This window comes from Hoplias malabaricus, chromosome 8 (genome assembly GCF_029633855.1).
Source record: "Hoplias malabaricus isolate fHopMal1 chromosome 8, fHopMal1.hap1, whole genome shotgun sequence".
NCBI lineage: Eukaryota > Metazoa > Chordata > Actinopteri > Characiformes > Erythrinidae > Hoplias > Hoplias malabaricus.
Window position 1 is genome coordinate 14,342,444 of NC_089807.1, and position 20,588 is coordinate 14,363,031.

The 20,588-nt window shown below is 38.7% G+C and overlaps 1 protein-coding gene across 2 annotated transcripts in view; it reads left to right on the top strand.

Annotated features, from left to right (window-relative positions):
- The window catches only part of ptpn20 (protein tyrosine phosphatase non-receptor type 20), a 33,123-nt gene that overhangs the window by 9,625 nt on the left and 2,910 nt on the right, over positions 1–20,588 (top strand). The window contains exons 20-45 of one of the 2 annotated variants that reach the window (XM_066678534.1): positions 77–193; positions 474–673; positions 783–884; positions 1,129–1,222; positions 2,043–2,128; positions 3,385–3,574; positions 4,000–4,205; positions 4,726–4,824; positions 4,923–5,347; positions 6,734–7,097; positions 7,621–7,791; positions 8,698–8,872; positions 9,082–9,292; positions 9,534–9,571; positions 10,375–10,461; positions 11,125–11,189; positions 11,465–11,626; positions 12,791–12,965; positions 13,125–13,210; positions 13,462–13,535; positions 14,051–14,193; positions 14,504–14,652; positions 14,835–14,925; positions 17,845–18,179; positions 19,103–19,318; positions 20,217–20,279. In XM_066678534.1, the coding sequence (XP_066534631.1) occupies positions 77–193; positions 474–673; positions 783–884; positions 1,129–1,222; positions 2,043–2,128; positions 3,385–3,574; positions 4,000–4,205; positions 4,726–4,824; positions 4,923–5,347; positions 6,734–7,097; positions 7,621–7,791; positions 8,698–8,872; positions 9,082–9,292; positions 9,534–9,571; positions 10,375–10,461; positions 11,125–11,189; positions 11,465–11,626; positions 12,791–12,965; positions 13,125–13,210; positions 13,462–13,535; positions 14,051–14,193; positions 14,504–14,652; positions 14,835–14,925; positions 17,845–18,179; positions 19,103–19,318; positions 20,217–20,279 (4,124 nt within the window). Of the gene's footprint in view, positions 1–76; positions 194–473; positions 674–782; positions 885–1,128; positions 1,223–2,042; positions 2,129–3,384; positions 3,575–3,999; positions 4,206–4,725; positions 4,825–4,922; positions 5,348–6,733; positions 7,098–7,620; positions 7,792–8,697; positions 8,873–9,081; positions 9,293–9,533; positions 9,572–10,374; positions 10,462–11,124; positions 11,190–11,464; positions 11,627–12,747; positions 12,966–13,124; positions 13,211–13,458; positions 13,536–14,050; positions 14,194–14,503; positions 14,653–14,834; positions 14,926–17,844; positions 18,180–19,102; positions 19,319–20,216; positions 20,280–20,588 lie in introns of those variants that run through there. The other variant, XM_066678535.1, reaches the window with a different exon arrangement.

A 20,588-nucleotide genomic window follows, 5' to 3' on the forward strand; every position in this document is an offset into this window, starting at 1 on the left:
TTTCCACATCCAGTGAGCATGCATTCCTATTCTCGCCGTTCTTATCCTGAATCTCTTTATGTTTATTGTCATTTAGGTGGTCGATTGATCTCTCTCAATAAGATCAGTTTGGAAGGTGTGACATTTAGTGCAGCTGCTGCCATCTTACAAAACAGCCCAGATGAAATGGAACTTATAGTTTCTCAACCAAAGCGTATGTTTTAAAATTGTTTAAATCAGTTTTACAACTAAAATGCATGGAACAACTGTTTAATCAATGGTTTCATTATTAAAATCTGTATTCTATAGCATCATAGGTTTGTGAGACCATTGCTGGTTATTCCATTAAAATACAGAAAGCTGATTATCATCAAGAAATATATATAAGTAATATAACAAATTATTAATTTTTGAACGGTTGTATAGAAAGTTTGATATATAAATAAAATGTATTACTATCTTTGTTTAATTCAGTTTTTATCTTTAATGAGCAGAAGAGCTTGGGGACAGTAAAACCTCTTTAACAACTGGTAACATCAGCATGATGCTGGAAAGAGGCTTCGACTCTCAGACGACCCTGAATGCAGAGTACCGTCCAGTAATGGAGGAGCTGGAGGAAGCCCTTTCCAACATCATGACCCCCAAAATGGGAAGAAGGCTACACATCCCTGTTGTCAGGATTCTAGAGACACAGGCATGACTTCAAGTCTTTCAGATCATCTGCTACATAATGTTAATTTATTCAGTAAACAGTATATTACTTTCTGTCTGTGTGAATCAAATTTTTATTTCCCTTTTTTCAGGATACATTTCCTAGGTCCTCCTCCAATTCCAGTCTCAGACCTGGTGAACTTCTCTGTGTGGAGCTCAAGAAAGTCAATGGCAGTTTAGGAATAAGTGTTGCTGTAAGTCTGTTTAATTGTTATTGTTGTATCAGACGTCATTTGTTTTTCATGTTAGTTGTGCGTTACAGATAATACCTTTTTCATGGCAAACGTGCCCATTTATCAAAAACAAATGTTGACATATGTTAAAAGTAATATTATATTCGTGTTTTATATGAGGTTTTCATATAAGAGTGACATGTTGCTATCTCTTATGCTGAGAGGGGTAAAAAACCTCTTTACACTCTATATCAATTTTTTTCAGGGAGGGATCAACACCAGTGTACGATATGGAGGTATCTACATTAAAAGCATGATTCCTGGAGGAGCTGCCGAACAGGATGGTCGAATACAAATTGGTACTCATGCTAAGACAATACATATTTTTACATACAGTAGAATAGAATGTGCTAGGAATATTCGCCTTTGATAAATGTTAGTATGTTGTGTATGTGAAGTGTAGAATTAAATCACCTCATGTAATGATTTCAGATTCAACTGGACAAAATTAAAAACTTTACCCTTAACACAAATAACCTGGAATAGCAATTGGGCTTTTTGAAAAAGAAAGGTCTCAGGACCAGCCAATGTTAAGACTGCAGTCAAAATACTGTACACAGTAGAATCACCTGGCAACAAGAGAATTTGCCATTGAGTAACATTCATTCATTCATTATCTGTAACCGCTTATTCAATTCAGGGTCGCGGTGGGTCCAGAACCTACCTGGAATCATTGGGCGCAAGGCGGGAATACACCCTTGGAGGGGGCGCCAGTCCTTCACAGGGCAACACAGACACAGACACACACATTCACTCACACCTACGGACACTTTTGAGTCACCAAACCACCTACCAACGTGTGTTTTTGGACTGTGGGAGGAAACCGGAGCACCCGGAGGAAACCCACGCGGACACGGGGAGAACACACCAACTCCTCACAGACAGTCACCCGGAGCGGGAATCGAACCCACAACCTCCAGGCCCCTGGAGCTGTGTGACTGCGACACTACCTGCTGCGCCACCATGCCACCCGTTGAGTAGCATATATACACAAAAGAGAATTTTTACCTCTTCCAGTTGGGTAAAAACTACTTCCTGATCATAATCTGTCTAGACTGACATGACCTAGGACTTGACTAGTTTAGAATCTCTCTCTCTCTCTCCATGTGTATTTTGTAGGTGACAGACTGCTGGAAGTCAATGGCTGTAACCTGCAAGGCGTTACCCACAGGCAAGCTGTAGAGTGCCTAAAGAAAACCGGAGAGGTTGTGAATTACGTTTAATTTTTAACACATAATATTACAAAGATCACTTAAGAACTGCATGCTTTACAAATACAGTTTATCTGCTGACATTGTTGAGGAATTTTTAATCCTTTAAGATATACAAAAAGATCCTATTTGTCTTGTGTAATCTGTTTTCTCTGTTAATACTGTCATATTCCAATGCTTTTCTTTTGTTTTTATTATGTAAAACAATCTAACAAACCAAAAATGCTCACTTTCTGCACTAGAAAAAACCCATTATGTCATTAATCTGTTAAATAATGCAGTGCTGAATTTCATTCTGGACGAAGTTATGGCAGCTGATTTGAACAAATTATACAGTATAACTTAGCATAAGAAACATATTAATTATTTTTTGAGTCAAATATGAATCAGACAATTTAATCTTCAAAACATTCAGTATCAGTTTACACTGATACTTAATAATTGTCTATATTAAATGGTATTGCTTTTTAATTAGAGATTTTGTGAGATTTTATACTTATGCTGAGGGTCATAATATATATATTTTTACTTAACGTAGTATATGCAGTATACATTCACTATATACAGTAATCTGCAGTTATTGCTATCAGTAAAACAACAGGTTTTCTGTTTTTTTTCCTTTTTTTAATGGTAAATGATCAACTTTTTTTTAAATATTATTAAAGCCAGCAAACCTTGTGTTTTTAAGGGGCCCCGAGGGTCATATATAAAAGAAAATGGCATGCAGGAATTGAATGTATTAAAGCAAAATATATATCATTTATACATTTGTTGTTAAATTTCTCTATGCTAAAAAGCTTTTCTAAAGCTAAAGTAGACTTCTGCTGAGGTGTGCATAGTCACACTGACACAGAATGCCACTTAAAGCTGGTTTGTCCCCTCTGCTAATCAGGGACTTTTCAGTTGACCTTGACAAGAACAAATTTAGTAAAGGAGTCAAGTGTCCACACAGGCTAATTTCTGTGCTCTACATATAACAACATGGTTGTTATTAGTAAATAACACCTAGTCACTTAATTAAAGCTTCATACACATTCTGAAAAATGTGTTCTGTAATTTAAATGACAGCTTCACAGAACATTCAACACTTATTATTCAGTAACTATATGGGCATCAGTGCAGAATGAGTTTAGCAATTAATGAGTTAGCAATAAAACATGGGACCTGCTAGCTAGTTAATTAATGTTAAAGATGAAATATGTTAATTTCAGTGTAATGGCAGATAATAAATTTGAGGCTGCTTTTCTCAGGTGGTGACTCTGTTAATAGAGAGAGAGCCCCCTGTGGTGCTAGAAACCTCAAGCTCTTCGTCCACCATGGAGAGACAGAAATCTCCCTCACTCTTCAATGCACAGAGCACCACCACTCCCCTCAGGAGAGATGTTGCCATGGAAACGTCCTTGTCTTTCAGGACTAAGGACTACAGCTTTGTGTCAGTTGGTAAGACACAGAAGAACAGAGAGATACAGCACTCTGACACATTTCAAATTAATCTGACAGTATCATTGTGTTAAGTGCCTTGGCTGTCCCAGAGATGTAGATTTGAATAAGTGTTAGGTAGAATATTATATATTTTTTTATGTATAACAATATCACTAGACCTTAGCTCTTCCTTATATGTGTTCATTGCTTTAAATGATCCCATTTCATTTTTTAAAACATAAAAAATACCAAGCTGTTGTTTACAATTAACATAAAATTAAATGTAAGAAAATAGTAAACACTATAATGCCATTGATATTAAAGGGAATCAAGTTTAGAAGAAATATGCCGATCCTGATGATATAAATAAGCATCCGTTTTCCCAGTTACATACATTTTGTAGTCAAATCAAGCACATGATCTTGTGTATTTCTGGATTCTAGACAACACATTTGAGGTTACACTTAAGAAGAATTTCAGTGGTTTAGGCTTCAGCTTCATCATCAGTTTCCTAAGCCATGAAGAAGGCAGTGTGGTACGCATTAGGAGACTCTTTCCTGGTCAGCCTGCTGAGCAGTGCAACCAACTGCGGAAGGGAGATGTCATCCTTGCAGTTAATGGAGAGGCTCTCAAAGGCCTGTCCTATCAGGTAAAATCTTTATGGCAATTCACTTGGAATTACAAAGCAGCACCTGCTATGAAATGGGATTAATACCCATATTGACACTGCAAGTGATGATAAAAGTGCAGGGTTAGTGTAATTTGAAAGGCCACTTTCAAGAAGCTAGTTTTGCACTGCACCATCACTGTTAAACTATTAATCTACAAAAACTAGCTCTTTTTGTTTCATACTGCAAAATAAACTATCCATTTAAGAAATTCATCCAGATCGGATTAAGGCAAAATAAACAAGGATGCCAATCTGAACAGTGGTTTTACACATAAATCCACAGTGTAAAAACACTGAAGCACCAGAAGGGTCCATTAGAGAAAAAAATAATTACAAGAAAGTTTTCATCCTTCTTGCATATTCACATTATCCCACTCCCGTATTTCCCTGGTGGCAAGGGGTTTATTGTAAATGCATTCATTCTTGTCACATAGCCAAGAATATTGTCACTTTTCAGTAACAATTATGTTTAGGGCCTAAAAGGTTTTGTCACCAACAGAAAGTTTTGCAGCTGCTGCAGGGAGCTCCCTCTGAGGTCAAGCTGTTAATCTGCAGACCTTCACCTGGCCAGCTTCCAGAAATAGACACCAATTCACTGGTGAGTATACATCAATGAAATGTTTATCCTTTAGAAATGAGATATCATTAAGATATCTAATAAAGGTCATATACTGATTATGTTTCCCTCTTTGGCAGCGTGCATCTCCACTGCATGCTAAAGAGCACAGGTCACGGTCTTTAGACTTGCGGGTGGGATCAATTTCTCCAGATTTCAATGACCTGCTCCAGCAGAAGGCTATGGCACTGAGCCAGAGGAAGGTTTGTACTGTAGACAAAGCGCAAACTGTCCATGGTACCCAACAGGGTCAGGAACTTGAGGAGGAGAAGACACCATCCACTCCATCGTCTCCACCCTCACCCCCATCTCCCCCTGAAGAACCAGAGCAAACATTTGCTACCGAGGAGGAAGTTCTCTGCATCACTGCCCCTCCTCCGACACCACCCATGGTCATTATGACAACCACAAGCCCTGTCCCAGACATGCTCGCAGAATCAGTGGCTATTCCAGTTTCACCGCCAAACATGAAAGAAGAAGTTTCCTCAAAATCCAACCAATCAAGGTGATACAAAAACTCATTATGCTGTGTCTGACCCTAAGGCTGTGGCTGACTAACCCTCAATGTTTATCATTCATTCATTTATTATCTGTAACTGCTTATCCACTTCAGGGTTGCAGTGGGTCCGGAGCCTACCTGGAATTACTGTGCGCTAGGCAGTAAAACACCCTGGAGTGGGTGCTAGTCATTCACAGACACTTACACATTCACTCACACACTCACCTACAGACACTTTTGAGAAGCCAATCCACCTACCAATATGTGGTTTTGGGCCGTGGGAGGAAACCGGAGCATCCAGAGGAAACCCACGCGGACACGGGGATAACACACCAAAATCCTCAGAGAGTCACCTGGAGTGAGACTTGAACCCACAACCCCAGGGTCCTGGAGCGATGTGACTGTGACACAACCTGCTGTTCCATTTAGCAAGATCAACTCAAGAAAATATTTAGATGGTAACAGCTTATTTAAAATCCCCTGAATTTTTAATTGGGGAGCATAGTGGCACTTTCACACAGCTACATGGTCCTGGGGTTGTGTGTTCAAACCCTGCCTTGGGTCACTGTCTTTGAGGAGATTGGTGTGTTCTTCCTGTGTCTGCGTGGGTTTCCTCCCACAGTCCAAAAACATATCCTAGTAATGGATTGTTTTTTCAAAAGTGTCCAGTGGTGTGAGTGAACCTGTAAGTGTGTGATACCTGGTGATGGACTTGTGCTCTGTGCAGGGTGTGTTCCAGCCTTGTGTGCTCAGTGATTCTGGGTAGGTCCATGACCCTGAACAGCATATATTCGTTACAAAAAAAGACAGAAAAATTTAAAATTAAAATTAAAACTAAAATGTCCCTAAATAAAATTCAAACATGGTCTCATACATTGGACAGCCAATGTAGCTTAACAATCATTTCTAGTAGCCCCATTAAAAAAGCCACATTATTGTAGAAACTCTTCATCTGTTCACAAAAACCCTCACTGTGGTGTTAACCTCAAGTGTGCGTATGTAGTACCTTTAGTTAGGGAACATAATTGTACCATATTGTATAATAATTGTAGATTTTAAAGTTGTGTTGATTTCATATGCCCTATTTCATTTCCAGGACTTATTTTTTATTTTCACAGTTCTATAATAAAAACAAATATTCAGCTGTCCCTCTGGAGAAAAGAATCTAATGTACTTTTAGGGAACTATGTAGTCATGCAGTCATGGTTTGATTTTTCTTTAAGAAGAAAAGGCTGTCTACACTGTGTTACATATTAACTATTAGATTACAATATATATATATATATATATATATATAAAACATATTAGATTACTGAAATATTTATGAAGTTGTAGTTTTACAATATCCTGGAAGCTTTGATAGATGGTGCGAAACATACTCTGTGGCCTGAGGAGTAATATAATAATTGCTGGTGCTTGCAGCAGCTTTGTTGAAGACCTGGATGGGAGCAGAGCATGCTTCATGGCTAATGGGCTGGGTATCCTAGCTGATGAGGAATACCTAACCATCACCACCGCTGCAGCTAGTCCACCCAGCTGCAGCACTGCTCTTACCAGAGTTCTGACCCCTCCTGCGCCTCTTACTTTGCCTTCACCTCTTCTTCCACTTCTTCAACTACCTCACAGCCCAGCTCTGCCCATTCCTGCCACAGAACAGTCACCACCTCCTCCAGCTCAGCCCAGCCCACACATCCTAGCAAGTACAAACAATGGCTGGGATGATGATGAGGATGATGAAGATGAAGACCCCAGAAAGGTAGTACTGGTCTTAGTCCTATTTCACACATATAAACTCTGCATGACATGAGCTACACTCAATGTGACTGCTATGTAGAGAAAGTAAGTTTTATTTATTTTTAATTGATAAATAGACAAATTATGTACATTTCTCAATAAATATCATTTATAAAAAAGACAAAAATGTGTTCATTTCTCACTTTCCAATCTCCAACCATTGATTAGGAAATTGTTTAAGCATTGTTGACATGCAAATGAGCAGCACAAAATTTATTTAATTAGCATTTCATTTAGTAATGTCATCAATTGACTGGTATTCTGCTACATATTTTTTCTTAAAGGGCTACACATTTTATGTATCTATGTGAACATTGAATTGAAAAAAAATATATAGATTTTACATGTCATTCATGCCCTACAAAGGTCTTGGGCTCATTATACACTCTTAGATCTACTTCAGAATCATACACACTATGTATATACACAAGCATTTTAAGTGAATGTATGATTTCATTGTTGTTGTTAATTTGTTTCTTACACAGGATGTGCTGAAGGAATTTGAGCTGACAGTAACACTCAGTAAATCACGGAGTGGTAGTTTTGGGTTTACCATCACCAGGAGTAAACTGGATGGCTGTTATTACATACAGGATATCCTGGATAATCCAGCCAAATCAGATGGGCAACTCAGACCAGGAGATAGACTTATCATGGTATGATACCATTAACAGTATGGACATTTTCCAGACCAGTGGTTCTTAACCTGAGGGCTGGGGCCCCCCTGTGGGTCCCAGTGGATCTGCAAGGGGTCGGCTGGCCAAATTATTATTATTTTTTTCTGTTTGGCCAAATAAAAATCTCAACACACATATGTTCATGTAAAATATTGGCAAAAAAAAACATATTTAGGTCGAGCTCGTTGGTCTTGCATAGTATACTCACATGGCAGACAAAGCTGGTCATGCTAGTATTCTTACTGTGTGAGTTTTACTCAACATAGATAAATGGTTAAAATCAGGGTCTTTCACACCAAATAATCAAGAGGCTGGACCACAATTACGTGGCCACTCTATCTCTGACTGAGAACATTATGAATAAACTAAAACAAAGAAAATACAACAGTGAGTACAATGGGTTCACATGCACTCGAACAGTAAATAAACAACAACCACTCTTTGCCCAGAGGTCTGGTCTAACGAAGTTTGAAGCCAAATTAATTATGTCGCCACTTGGAGACTGCAAACAGGAAGTATGCATCTAAACCTTAAAAGGTTACATTGCTTGTTGTGCTGTATTTGTTTAGATTTTAAATGGTCAAATATATTTTCGCATCACAGAACGTTTTGAGGTGGGGTAAATGGTCTGGCAGTTGTAAAAGTTTGGGAACCTGTACAAATGTCTGTTGTAGACATTTATCAAGTGTAGTTCTGGACTGTGTAAGGCATGAGAATACCAAGGGAAATTTGTTTTATATCTTTTATTCATTTTGTCTTCTTGCTACCAAACATTCACTGTTATTTTCCCTTTTCCCTTAATTTTTAATCTAACTTTATATGAAGAGATTTCAGTATGCTGATACCAAACAACAAGTAGGTCTCACTCAGTCTCTCCTTTTCTAGGTGAATGGTCATAATGTAACCAATGTTACAGATGAAGTGGCCATGAGCATTCTAAGGTACTCCTCTAAAAAAATCCACATGGTGCTGGGTAGAGCTGTGCAAAACTTGCTGCCCCCTCCACAACCAGACAGCCTTCAAGACATCATCATTTACAAGACCCCCACTGGACAGCTGGGTGAACCACTGATATATGAATATTAATAAATATGTTTTAATGCATATTAATGTGAATATCAGATGGAAAATGTATGCAATCTTTGACAACTTGTACATGTAATGTCATGCAACTGTCATTGAATGCAACTTAAAAATGCCCTGCAGCACTGTGGAGAGATCTTTGACTTCTTGTAAATACAATGTCATGCAACTGTCTTTGCATTAAAGGTATCAAGTTGACAGGGGGCATTGGAAGCAAGTGGCAGGGCATTTATGTTCAAGAAGTGGTGCCAAACTCTCCTGCCAGCGAGGAGGGCAGTATTCAGCCCAATGACAGAATTGTCTACATCAGTGGCATGTGCACTCTGGGAATGACTCTGGAGGATGCTGTGAAGGCCTGTGAGAATGCTTCACGTAAAGTCAAACTAAAAGCTATGAGGTGAGGATGTTTTAAGTGATGACAGAAAGACATATTTATGTGCATATTTATGTCTGCAATTTTCAATTTATTATTAGAACACTGGTGGCCAAGAGTAATGCAGCAAGTTTTTAAACCAGAAGTGAAACTATTCATAATCGGAAGCATTAATATTTTAAAGAAGATTCCTAATAAATAAAAGCAATTTCATTATGACTGTATATTGTCTAATTTTTTAAATGTATTTATTTGTTTGCTACAGAGATGATCAACCTGTGACACCCAAAGGCAAGTGGAATGGTAAGTATTTAACAATTTTTAAAGCATGTGTGCACTTTTAAATTTAATTGTGAACCATTGTTTAATTAACATTTCCTCTGTCCACAGTAAAAGGGTATTACATACTTTAATGAGTCAGATTTTTGCAGTATACAATATTTAACCTTCCCCTGGGCTGGGATGCTGCTGAAAGAGTGTGTGTATGTGTTCTCTCTCGCTGCGGGCATGTGGGGCTGCAGCAGGCAGAGTCATGGCCGACACATCTCACTCTAGTGTGAAGTGACAGAAGTGAGACAGTGAGCTGCTCCGGTGGCTGCCACGGCGGCCCAGACTTCACTGAATGCTTCAGTGACCACAGCGACATTTTGAGTGCAGTGTCAGCTCAGATTAGAGAGGGGCACTTCTGTCTGCTCAGAGCTAATGTTTGATTCTGTTCATTTGGTATGTAAGGTGTAGAGTTTTACATATTTGATTTGGCATAAATTTTGATTTTGCATACATTAACACTGACTTTCCCAAAACATTCTTATTGCCAATTTATCCTGAAAGAGTGACCCCTTTTTGATAAAAAGGCAGTGAGATGTGCCCTAATATTGCATACAAACAATGGTAAACACATTTATTTGCGTTTTTGGCAGTCTTTTCATTCAGCTTTTCCAAAGATTCTGTGTATTCTGTCATTGTTCAGTTAAGGCTATTTTCATGTCCTGGCTTTTTTATATTAACCCAGAAAACCCTCAGCTTATCATGTAGTTCCTCATGAATCTAATTAATTTGGTTACTTTCATTTCTATATTTATTGGCTCCTTCTGTTGCACCTCAAGGACTGTTTGAATGGAAGAAAGAGAAGAAATTCCTTCCTCGCTTTGAGGACTCTACCTCATCAGAAGTGGAGGCTTTTTCTGACGATGGTAAGGTTTCCTGTGTCTCTATTGCCAGAGTGCAGTGGCATTAGCTCAATGCTGACAGACACAGCTTGTCCATCTCAAAGGGCATGCGGTGCAGGATTAATTATTTGCAAGGGTTTCGACCTCCTCTGGACCATCACACTGCATTTTTTTTTTGTGCCTGATGGACACGTCCCAGCTAATCAAGTAGGCGCACAGGTTGCTGGGTAACTACTATCCAGGGGGTCCAACAGTGCCTGAAAAGGCCAGTGCTGTGCACCTTTCAGAACATTGTGCCATTCAGGATATCACTTCTTCAGATGGTCAAAGAACAGAGAGGTTTCTGTGAGTGTGTCCTATTGCCTATTGTTTTATTGTGTATAGTAAATTTGATTAACTTGATATTTGTTTGATGTTTTACATTTTATTATTGTATATAGCTCAGTTCACATTTGTGAGTATGTGTGGAATTGTTTTTTATTTTACTTTTATACAGTATGCATTGCATATTTGCAAATAAATCAGCAAGACCTGCTTTTATGCTGACTGATCAATCTGGAGTCATTATTTAATCGTTCATTTAAATAAATTATTATTAAAAACCTACTAATTATTCTCTCTCTCTTTCTTTCTCTCTATCTCTCTCTCCTTTCTCTCCCCCCACTCTTTCTTTCACTTTTTTTGCAGTAACATCTCTGGGTGAAAATGCAGTGAGATTCAGGCCAAGGCTGTCAGCAACCTCAGAGCAGGAGGTCTGTATGCTCTGTATCTAAAGATGACACTGAAACCTGAGTCCAGTCCTATAATCCTCTTTCCATTCACCCTTAAGTGTCTGCCCTTGATTCATGTATCAGTATTTTCCTGTACTTATCCTCAGGGGCCAAGAATGTGGGTTTTTCCGTAACTGCGTCTCAAGGGGACTTCTATGGTTAAAAAATGTCAGAGCTCCCTATACGCCGACAGATCTGTTTTTGATATTTGTTCACATTTTTCTCTCTGTGTTTCTTCATTTTTCTGTATCATTCAGAACTGTGTTGTTCAGGTGGAATTTACTAAACCAGAGAGAGGTGGGCTGGGCTTTTCTTTGGAGGGTGGAACTAATGGCAGTGCTCTGCGAGTCAGGGACATCTGCTGTGGGAGTGTGGCTGAACAGGATGGGCGGCTACGTGTAGGAGATATTGTCTTGGAGGTACTAAGCAATGACTTGACACTGATATTTTACTTCTTTTTATATGCTGATAGTTTATGTCCAGTGGTCCCATATATTTTTTGAACACTGCCATTCACCTTTAGGTGAAAAGATGTTTTTTCATGCAGCATTTTCAGCATGATGTTTGTCCAAATTGTTTGTCCATATCTGCTTGTAAAATAACAGTTTACCTAATGGTGAGTTGAATGATATGAAGGACATCTTAATCACTCAATCAATCAATCAATAAAATTTTATTTATATAGCGCTTTTCACAACAATTAAACAAACAACAACAACAACAACAAAAAACCCAGAATGATTCTTAAATGGAAACACTTATCAGTCTAATGGTGGAAATGGTGTGTTCAGTAGTTAAATATACTATGTAATGTCATGTGGCTAGTCAATGTGAACAAAAACACCATGCTGTAATTATTTACTACATATTGTAATTGAGGGCGGCACGATGGCGCAGTAGGTAGTGTTGCAGTCACGCAGCTCCAGGGTTCGATTCCTGCTCCGGGTGACTGTCTGTGAGGAGTTTGATGTGTTCTCCCTGTGTCCGCATGGGTTTCCTCCGGGTGCTCCCGTTTCCTCCCACAGTCCAAAAACACACGTTGGTAGGTGGATTGGCGACTCAAAAGTGTCTGTGAGTGTGTGTGTTGCCCTGTGAAGGACTGGCGCCCCCTCCAGGGTGTATTCCCGCCTTGCGTCCAATGATTCCAGGTAGGCTCTGGACCCACCGCGACCCTGAACTGGATAAACGGTTGCAGATAATGAATGAATGAATTAATTAATATTGTAATTGCCTTATACTTTATAGTTACTTATGAGTGACTCTTTCATGTCACATTTCATGTCATTAAGGATTAGACCAATAATTTGGGGTTTTTAGGTTATGAACTTTCAATTATGAACAGTTCTTCCAAAAATCTCAAGAATGTTCTAATAGCTTATGATAGCACTAAATACAACAGTGACTGGGTTCTGAAACATGCATTATGTATAGGCTGATGGTGTGACGATGATTATCGAACACCAATTTTTTTTTACATCGATTGACTTTTTCTGTTAAACAAATTGGGTACCAAAGACCTATATAGTACACCAATAAAACTTAAACCTTCCAAGATATGTACACTAATCCCTGACTGTGTGCAGGTGAATGGAGTGATTGTATCAGGACTGTGCCACAGTAAAGTGGTGGATATTCTACGTAAAGCAGAGGGGACTGTTCAACTGACAGTGTGTAGAGACATCCTGCCTATCACTACGTGCTTTGATTCTGGCTCCCCAATTGAGGCCTCTCAGGAACACAGCACATCCAACGCTACAAGTCAGTCATTAATTTTTTCAAGTCCAATAAAATTAAATTTAAAAATAAATCTGTTTGTGCAGTAAATATTGTTTGTTTACACTTTCTGGAACTAAATCCACAGCTCATTGAGCATATTTGATTAGGGTTAAATGTGTGGTGTTATGTTTTTTGTGACAGGAGTAACCTCAGACCCACAAGTGCAGGAGGATCATTTGACTTTCCACTCATCTGAGTGTCACAGGATAAGGATGGAATCTGAGCAGGTACAGCGAAACAGCCCCGCTTTTACACTCTGCTCAGTAGAAAAACATTCCCCCTTTCCAGTTTTGTAACACATATTAGAATGGACAGATGCAACATATGTACAGAGAACTACATTTTGTTTATGTATTCATTAATGTTTGTATATGCTACATATTTCTCACTTGCTGTGGTCCTATAAAACTATTAGCATGCCGTCTCACATTTCCTATAGCAGAAGAGGCAATAACTCTTTCTCTTCTCCAAACAGCAGGATAGTCGCAACGCTACACCTACCTGTCAGAGGTGTTGTCCATCTCTGGGTGTCAAAGACATGCTTCAGGGCAGGTAAGTTTCATCTCAATTAATGTGTTTTTGCTTTTATTCATGAGTTAATAACGAGGATACATTGAAAATAAACTATTGACAGTATTTGTATATAGGTTCATATTATAATAATAAGTTTGCTGTCCATTGAATTTGACTTGTAAGCTATAAAATATATTTCCAAATGGGTTACACTGGGTTACATGGGTTGCACATTATGACACTGAGAAACTTATGCTGAAATGTGTGGCCCAGCAAGCAAAAGTGATGGGCGCTTAACAGTTTGTCTCTTCTCTGTGTTGTTCTTAAATGGCATACAACACAAGGGGGCACCAAAGAGTTATAAATGAAATATGCCCCAACCAAACGTGGCCTTGACCAGCACATTTTCTAGTACACCACAGTTGCAATTAGCAGCTTTTTTACATTTTAGGTGGAAAAATCGCAGGAAAATCAGCCTTGCATGATAACAGCTTCCCCGGAACATAGCAATGTGGTCAAGGTCTCTGCTCATTCCTGCCCCGTACCCCCTTCAGGACAGACCTCCAGATGCAGTGTCTAGAAAATACTACTATGAACATGGAGCAAAGCAACTCGGATGGCTGGAGCAGTGATGAAGACGATGAGGATGAACATGATGCCTCTCTGCCTTCCCCTCTAGAAACACTACCTCACACAGGTAAAAGACATAGAACTGAATTTAAGACAATATTAAACAATTCCACCTGTATGGATGTCAGGTATTTGATTTTCTGAAGATGACTACACTCTTACAGATACTTAATAGATGTGTTTTGACTCAGACATTTGTAAGAGTATCTTGTAATTTATTCTTTCTGACCTTGTTAGAGTATAATATATTTTATATAGAACCGATATCATCCTGGTATTTAAAACTTAAAGATTAAAGGTGATGGTATACTGTAACTGTTAAACGTGTAGAGTCTAACTCTGTTCTGTGTAAGACCTACTCTTGTCTTTGGTTATAGATCGGCCTATTGTGTCAGAGGAAGAACTGGCTGACCTTGCACTGATAAGTCCACCTAAGAACAGCCAGTACTCAGGGGCCAGCCTCCAAGCTCTGATTCAGATGCTGCAGAATCAGCTTGATCAGCAGGAGTTAGTGAAAGAATTTACGGTATGACATTGGTGTGCGTGTTCAGCAACCACGGATCTATTTGGTTGATGTGCATCAAACACATTATGGCTTTTCCCAGTACTCTGTGTCTATAAATCTTTCAATTGTACATTTTTTTTACCAGTTCACATTTACAGGAGCTTTTCTAAATTCAGGAAAATGCATCTCTGTTTTTGCTGCAGGCATTGGAACATTTGAAGCCCTCTGACAACTGCTTGGTAGGGAAATCACCAGAGAACCGGGAAAAGAACAGATACAGAGATATCCTGCCTTGTAAGCCATCTTCCAAAGCACATAAGCTGAACTAGAGGATGCCACAGATAAAGACATTCCATTACATTCAAAACATACTTATTTCTTACTTCTCTTATCGAGGCTTTTATCATTGTGACATTCTTTACCCTTTGTACTAATACAAGAAAGGTGTAAACCACATTCTGTATGTTGTTTACATATTGTCACCAGTGAGAAACCATAAGGCTTTTAGTGCTCACAGTGGGAGGAAGGAGAAAACTGTTCTTGTGTATTTTTGCCAGTTAACAGTATAAACCCGAGCTGTATGTGACACCCTAGTTAAATGATATGCAGCCAATCCAAGCTGGTTTGCTGCCAGGTGTCTCACCTGTGTGTGCGTGCGTGCGTGCATGTGCATATGAGTGTTTTTGTACTCTACTGCTTTAATGTGGTTTCCTGGCCTCTACACCTAAACAGTGACATTTTCTCACTGAAACATTCACTATCATGTTAGTTATGAGATGAGGAACCCCCATAATAAAGAACCCCCATAACAGTGGTCCTCCCATAATATTGTTCTATACTTTCTGTACCTTTTCACACTACTTTTAGTAGTGTGATTTGCACTACCGCAGCTTTCAATGATTTTCTGTGACACGTTTTTGTTTTAGTTTAGAAAAGATTTCTTCAAAAACTAAAATTACACAGAAACACCTACAAATAATATACATGTATTTTTGGCTTTATAATGGTCAACTCTTGCCCCTGTTATAGTTTCCATTTTTTTCCAGAATTCTTGCTTTCAGTTTTTTAAAGAAATCTACAATTTCTTCATTTTTTTCCATGCCTCTGAAATACAATCTTCAATGTTGCTTGCATTTTTTGCTTTGCATGATCCAAAAGATCTCAAACACATTCAGCAAATTGAGGTTGGGGGTCTGGAGGCACAAGTCTTTTTTTTTTCTTCAGCTTCATTTTCTTATTTGCAACATTTTTATTTCATGTTTCATTTCCTTTTCCCAGTAATGGCTTGTTGGTTCTCCCACAGTCCAAAAACACACGTTGCAGGTGGATTGGCGACTCCAAAGTGTCCGTAGGTGTGAATGTGTGTGTGTCTGTGTTGCCCTGTGAAGGACTGGCGTCCCCTCCAGGGTGTATTCCCGCCTTGCGCCCGATGATTCCAGGTAGGCTCTGGACCCCCCGCGACCCTAAATTGGATAAGCGGTTACAGATAATGGATGGATGGATGGATGGCTTGTTGGTTGTAACATATTCTCTCAGACCCAGAGCAGCATGGACTTAGGTTCTTACTGTGGAAGGTTGACAGAAACACAAAAGTGGAGGCTGTTTTTCATTCCAGTTTAGGAAGCTCTTGTTCTTTCACTCATTTTCATTTGGCTTTCACTTTCCTTACCTTATCTATTTATTATTCAGAAAGATTGTCTGAAGTACGATTGAAATTGTGCTTTATGTTTTTTAATTGGATATGAAATTATTGAATGGTAGTTTGTGATGTTCCATAATACTTTATCAAAAAAAAAAAAAAAATGAAATCTCTACCAGGGGATGTCTGTCAGCTCCTCTTTCATTGTTATGATAATTATATTCCTGACTTCTGGTCATGTGTGATTTCTGAACCTCAGGGCTGGTGCTGTGTGTAAAGAGAGCTTTGCAGAGCCCCTGAAGAGCAGGGGTGTGTGTGTGTGTGTGTGTGTGTGTGTGTGTGTGTGTGTGTGTGTGTGTGTGTGCTGAAAGGCGGGCAGCCAGGCACAATGCAGTGTTTCATGTGGCAGCGGGAGGCAGACTGGCCCTGGCCTGGCCTGGAGTGTTTGTTTATTATCATGCCTACTCACTGGGCTTCTGTTCCCTGAATAAAGGGCCCAGCATTGCAAAGTGCGAGGCCCCTGGGACTTAACTGCTGTTTTTGCTGGAAGCAGTTCAAGGGCATCGGCCTTCCACAGGAAGCCTGATGCCACCCATTGTGAGGACGGCTCCGCACGCATTTACCTATTCTCAACTTCCCTTTGCGTACCCCTTTCTTTGTTTTTCTCTTTCACTCGTTTTCTTGAACCCCACTCCTTTCCTCCCCCATGGCTGTTGAACATGTTTTTACAGGCAGGCCCCTTGTAGAGTGTTACATGTAGGCCCAGAACACTCAGGAGTCTAAACAGAGGTATATAGTGAGAACTTCACTACTAACCTCCCCCTCAACACCAGAGACACCTCAACAAACCCTCTGCATTCCCAGCAAACATGGCTGGATTAACCAACATGGCTACCATGGGAATAGTCTAGAGGAACATTCCTCTCCAAAAACTCGTATCACACCTCTCCTGTGTTCACCCATAGCCCATTTTTCCTGTTTGACTGACCCAACAGCCATCTTGTTTTATTTATTTGGTTTTATTTATTGCACCAAGGGACAATCTGTTCTTTTCTTCCCTCACATTCTGTATTTATAGACAGTAGAACTAAGTTTGCTCGCTTTTAAAGCCAGCAAAAAACTTTTGTTGATGAACTGCACTGGCCACATATCAAACTTTGACTTTGGCTTTCAGATTAAAATGCAAACATTACACATATTTCTTTCTCTGTTTTTGGCACCATATATTGATGAGTATGAGGAAAGCATATGACGTGAATAGAGGATAGAAAATAGTCTGCCGAGAGAAAAGCTGAACCTTTTTAATCTTCTTTTGTCTTGTACTATTCTGAATGCATTGAAATATGAATTTGTCACATAACTTTAACAATCTATAATTACACCTGTATTATATTAAGAATATTTATCTTGGCTTACTGCACAAAAAAGGCTTTGAGCTCACATTCAGAGGTTTTTTCAGTGTATTACAGTATATTTTGTACACACTGTGGTTTAATATGAAGCCTGAAATATCGGCATTTAAACAAATCTGAAATGTGTTATGCGTTTTTTGTCTCTCATGCCTCCACACACAGATGATGAGACACGTGTTCCTGTGGGAGAGAAGCAGGATTACATTAATGCTAGCTACATTCGGATGAAAGTGGGCACGGAGGAGTTTTTCTACATTTCATCACAGGGCCCGCTGCCCAGCACTCAGGACTGCTTTTGGCAGATGGTATGGGAGAACAAGTCTGACGTCATTGCCATGATTACACAGGAAGTGGAGCGTGGCAGAGTAAAATGCCACAAGTACTGGCCTGAGAAGCTAGATGTTCCTATGGAAACTAGCCGATATCAGCTGATCCTAGACAACTACCAGATGCAGGACTACTTTCACATCAAAGTCATTAAAATGGTGGAGAAAGAGGTGAGAAAGCATTATGAGAGTTCCAGTCTTCAGGGCCTGTGTGATGCATTATCATAAGTGGTGACACTGTGTGGTTTGTTCAGTCTCACACTCAGGATTAAATGATAATATATTTTTTTGCAAATGCCAATATCCAGCACTTTTCATGCATTTCTCTACTGATGCTAACTATTATGAACATCTATAAAATGTATTCATATTAGCATTCATTAGCATTACAGAGAAATGTAGCCCTTAAAGGAATGTGGTAACAAATGCAGTAAACTGAATAAGAATATGTCTTAGAGCAGAATTATTCAAACTTGAAATCATCCCCTTAGTTCTAAATGTCTAATGTCTATTATTAATTGGCTAACAGAAAAAACAAAAAAAATTAATCCTAAAAAGAAATAGGGTTCTATGCACTGCATGCTTGAACCCTAAAAATGAAGAAAGGGAGCACATGACATTAACATCTCCATTTTCTACACATATGAACATAACACATGCTTACTTCCTCTCCTCATTCATGGCTCATTAAGCAGCCTAAATTCCATGATGCCACTTAACATGTGACATTTATTTGGAATATTTATTGTTATAAAAATAAGATAAACCAATGTAATTGTTTTAAATATTAATGTTATTAAATTAAGCTGTGAAAACTGTTTTATCACAGTCTTTTGGATATTTACTTTTTTGCATTCTCAAAACATAGAAGCGTCAACCCACCCGGTCTTGTTATAATTATTTGTCCAGTATCACCTTCACGTGTCCAGTATTTTTAAACTAATCTATTTATTCTTGTAGCCGAATGCTGACTTCCACAGGAAAGCATTATATTATACTAATAACTGCATTTCAACACAGTACTTTATACTTAGTAGTTTACCATAAAAACTGTGGTTAACATTTACATTTATGTATCCTATGCTACATTTTAGACTGGAGCTACTCACATTTTAAAGCATCTGAAGTTCACCACATGGCCTGATCACGGAACCCCGCAGTCGTCCAAGCAGCTGGTGCGCTTTATCCGCTTCATGCGGGCAGTCCACTCTGAAGGCCCCATCACTGTCCATTGCAGTGCTGGCATTGGCCGAGCTGGAGTCCTCATCTGCATTGATGTCATCCTAAGCCTTATTGAGAAGGATCTCCCTGTGAGTATGCATGACCACTGACAGAAATAAATTGCAAAATATTTCAGTAAATTCAGTCAATTTATTACACCATGCTTAAAAATAAAGGTGCTACAAAGGGTTCTTTGAGTGATGCCATAAAAAAACATTGTTGGTTCCATGAAGAACCATGTGTGTTTAAGGGATGGGTGAGTTTAAAGAAAATCTAAAGGTTTAAATACCCATCGCTTGATCATTTTATATTTTACCCATTTAAACAATGGTTCTTTATGAAAACAGACATGGTTCTTCTATGACATCACAAAGAACCTTTTTTAGCATCTTTATTTTTAAGAGTGTACATCTATGGTGAGGAAACATACATACATACCCATCACAATAATCATTATCATGATAATGTTTATTGGTTCTACTAAGTACTCTAAGTACTTTTGAAGAGAGATTTTAAATAAATAACCAGTCACTAGGACTTGGATAGCCCTTATTTACCATATTAGTAAGGACAAAGATGTGTGAAAATTGCTTTTGACATGCTTTCTACCACTTCATTAGTTGGTTTCTATAATAACCTTCATATAAACTTCAAACTATGCAGTCATGTTGATTGTTATAATGATGGCGCCAAATACCAAATAACATCTGTATGACCATGGTGTATTTCCCTATATTGCACAAGTATTCATGTTTGTTAAACAAAACAACATTATGAAGAGGAAAACATTAGTATGGGAATTAGATGTTCATTAAGGGCTCTCTTTTTTCACTGTAAATACAGAGTCTGTACTGTTTAAAACACATGAAATACTTTCTAAGAATAAATTATTTTCTGAAAAAACTATTGCAATTGATGCATGACCCTAGAATAAATCCTGCTTCTCTGTTTTTCATAACACACACACACCTGCTTCTGCTCTTTCAGATTAATGTGAGTGAGATTGTGAGGGAGATGCGGCTGCAACGGTATGGGATGATTCAGACCAAGGTCAGTAAGCTGATATGTGCATGAAGAGAACATTCTCTCTTGTCAAACAAGCTGCTGTAAAGTGAAATGTATAAAATCACTCTGTGAGTTATTACTCCTACATGCTCTGCCTAATTAGAGAGCTTGGAGGTCATTCTGGAGTAAGGGAACCCATTGGACTTGAACCAATCCCTGATAACTGCTATATTTTAAACATCTCTTAATTATGTGTCTAAATGGAATGTCTTATAGTTTGCAGACAAGGGAGGAAGTACATTTGTACATTAAAATATGACTTATGGACACTGATATGAGAATTGCACTAGCAAA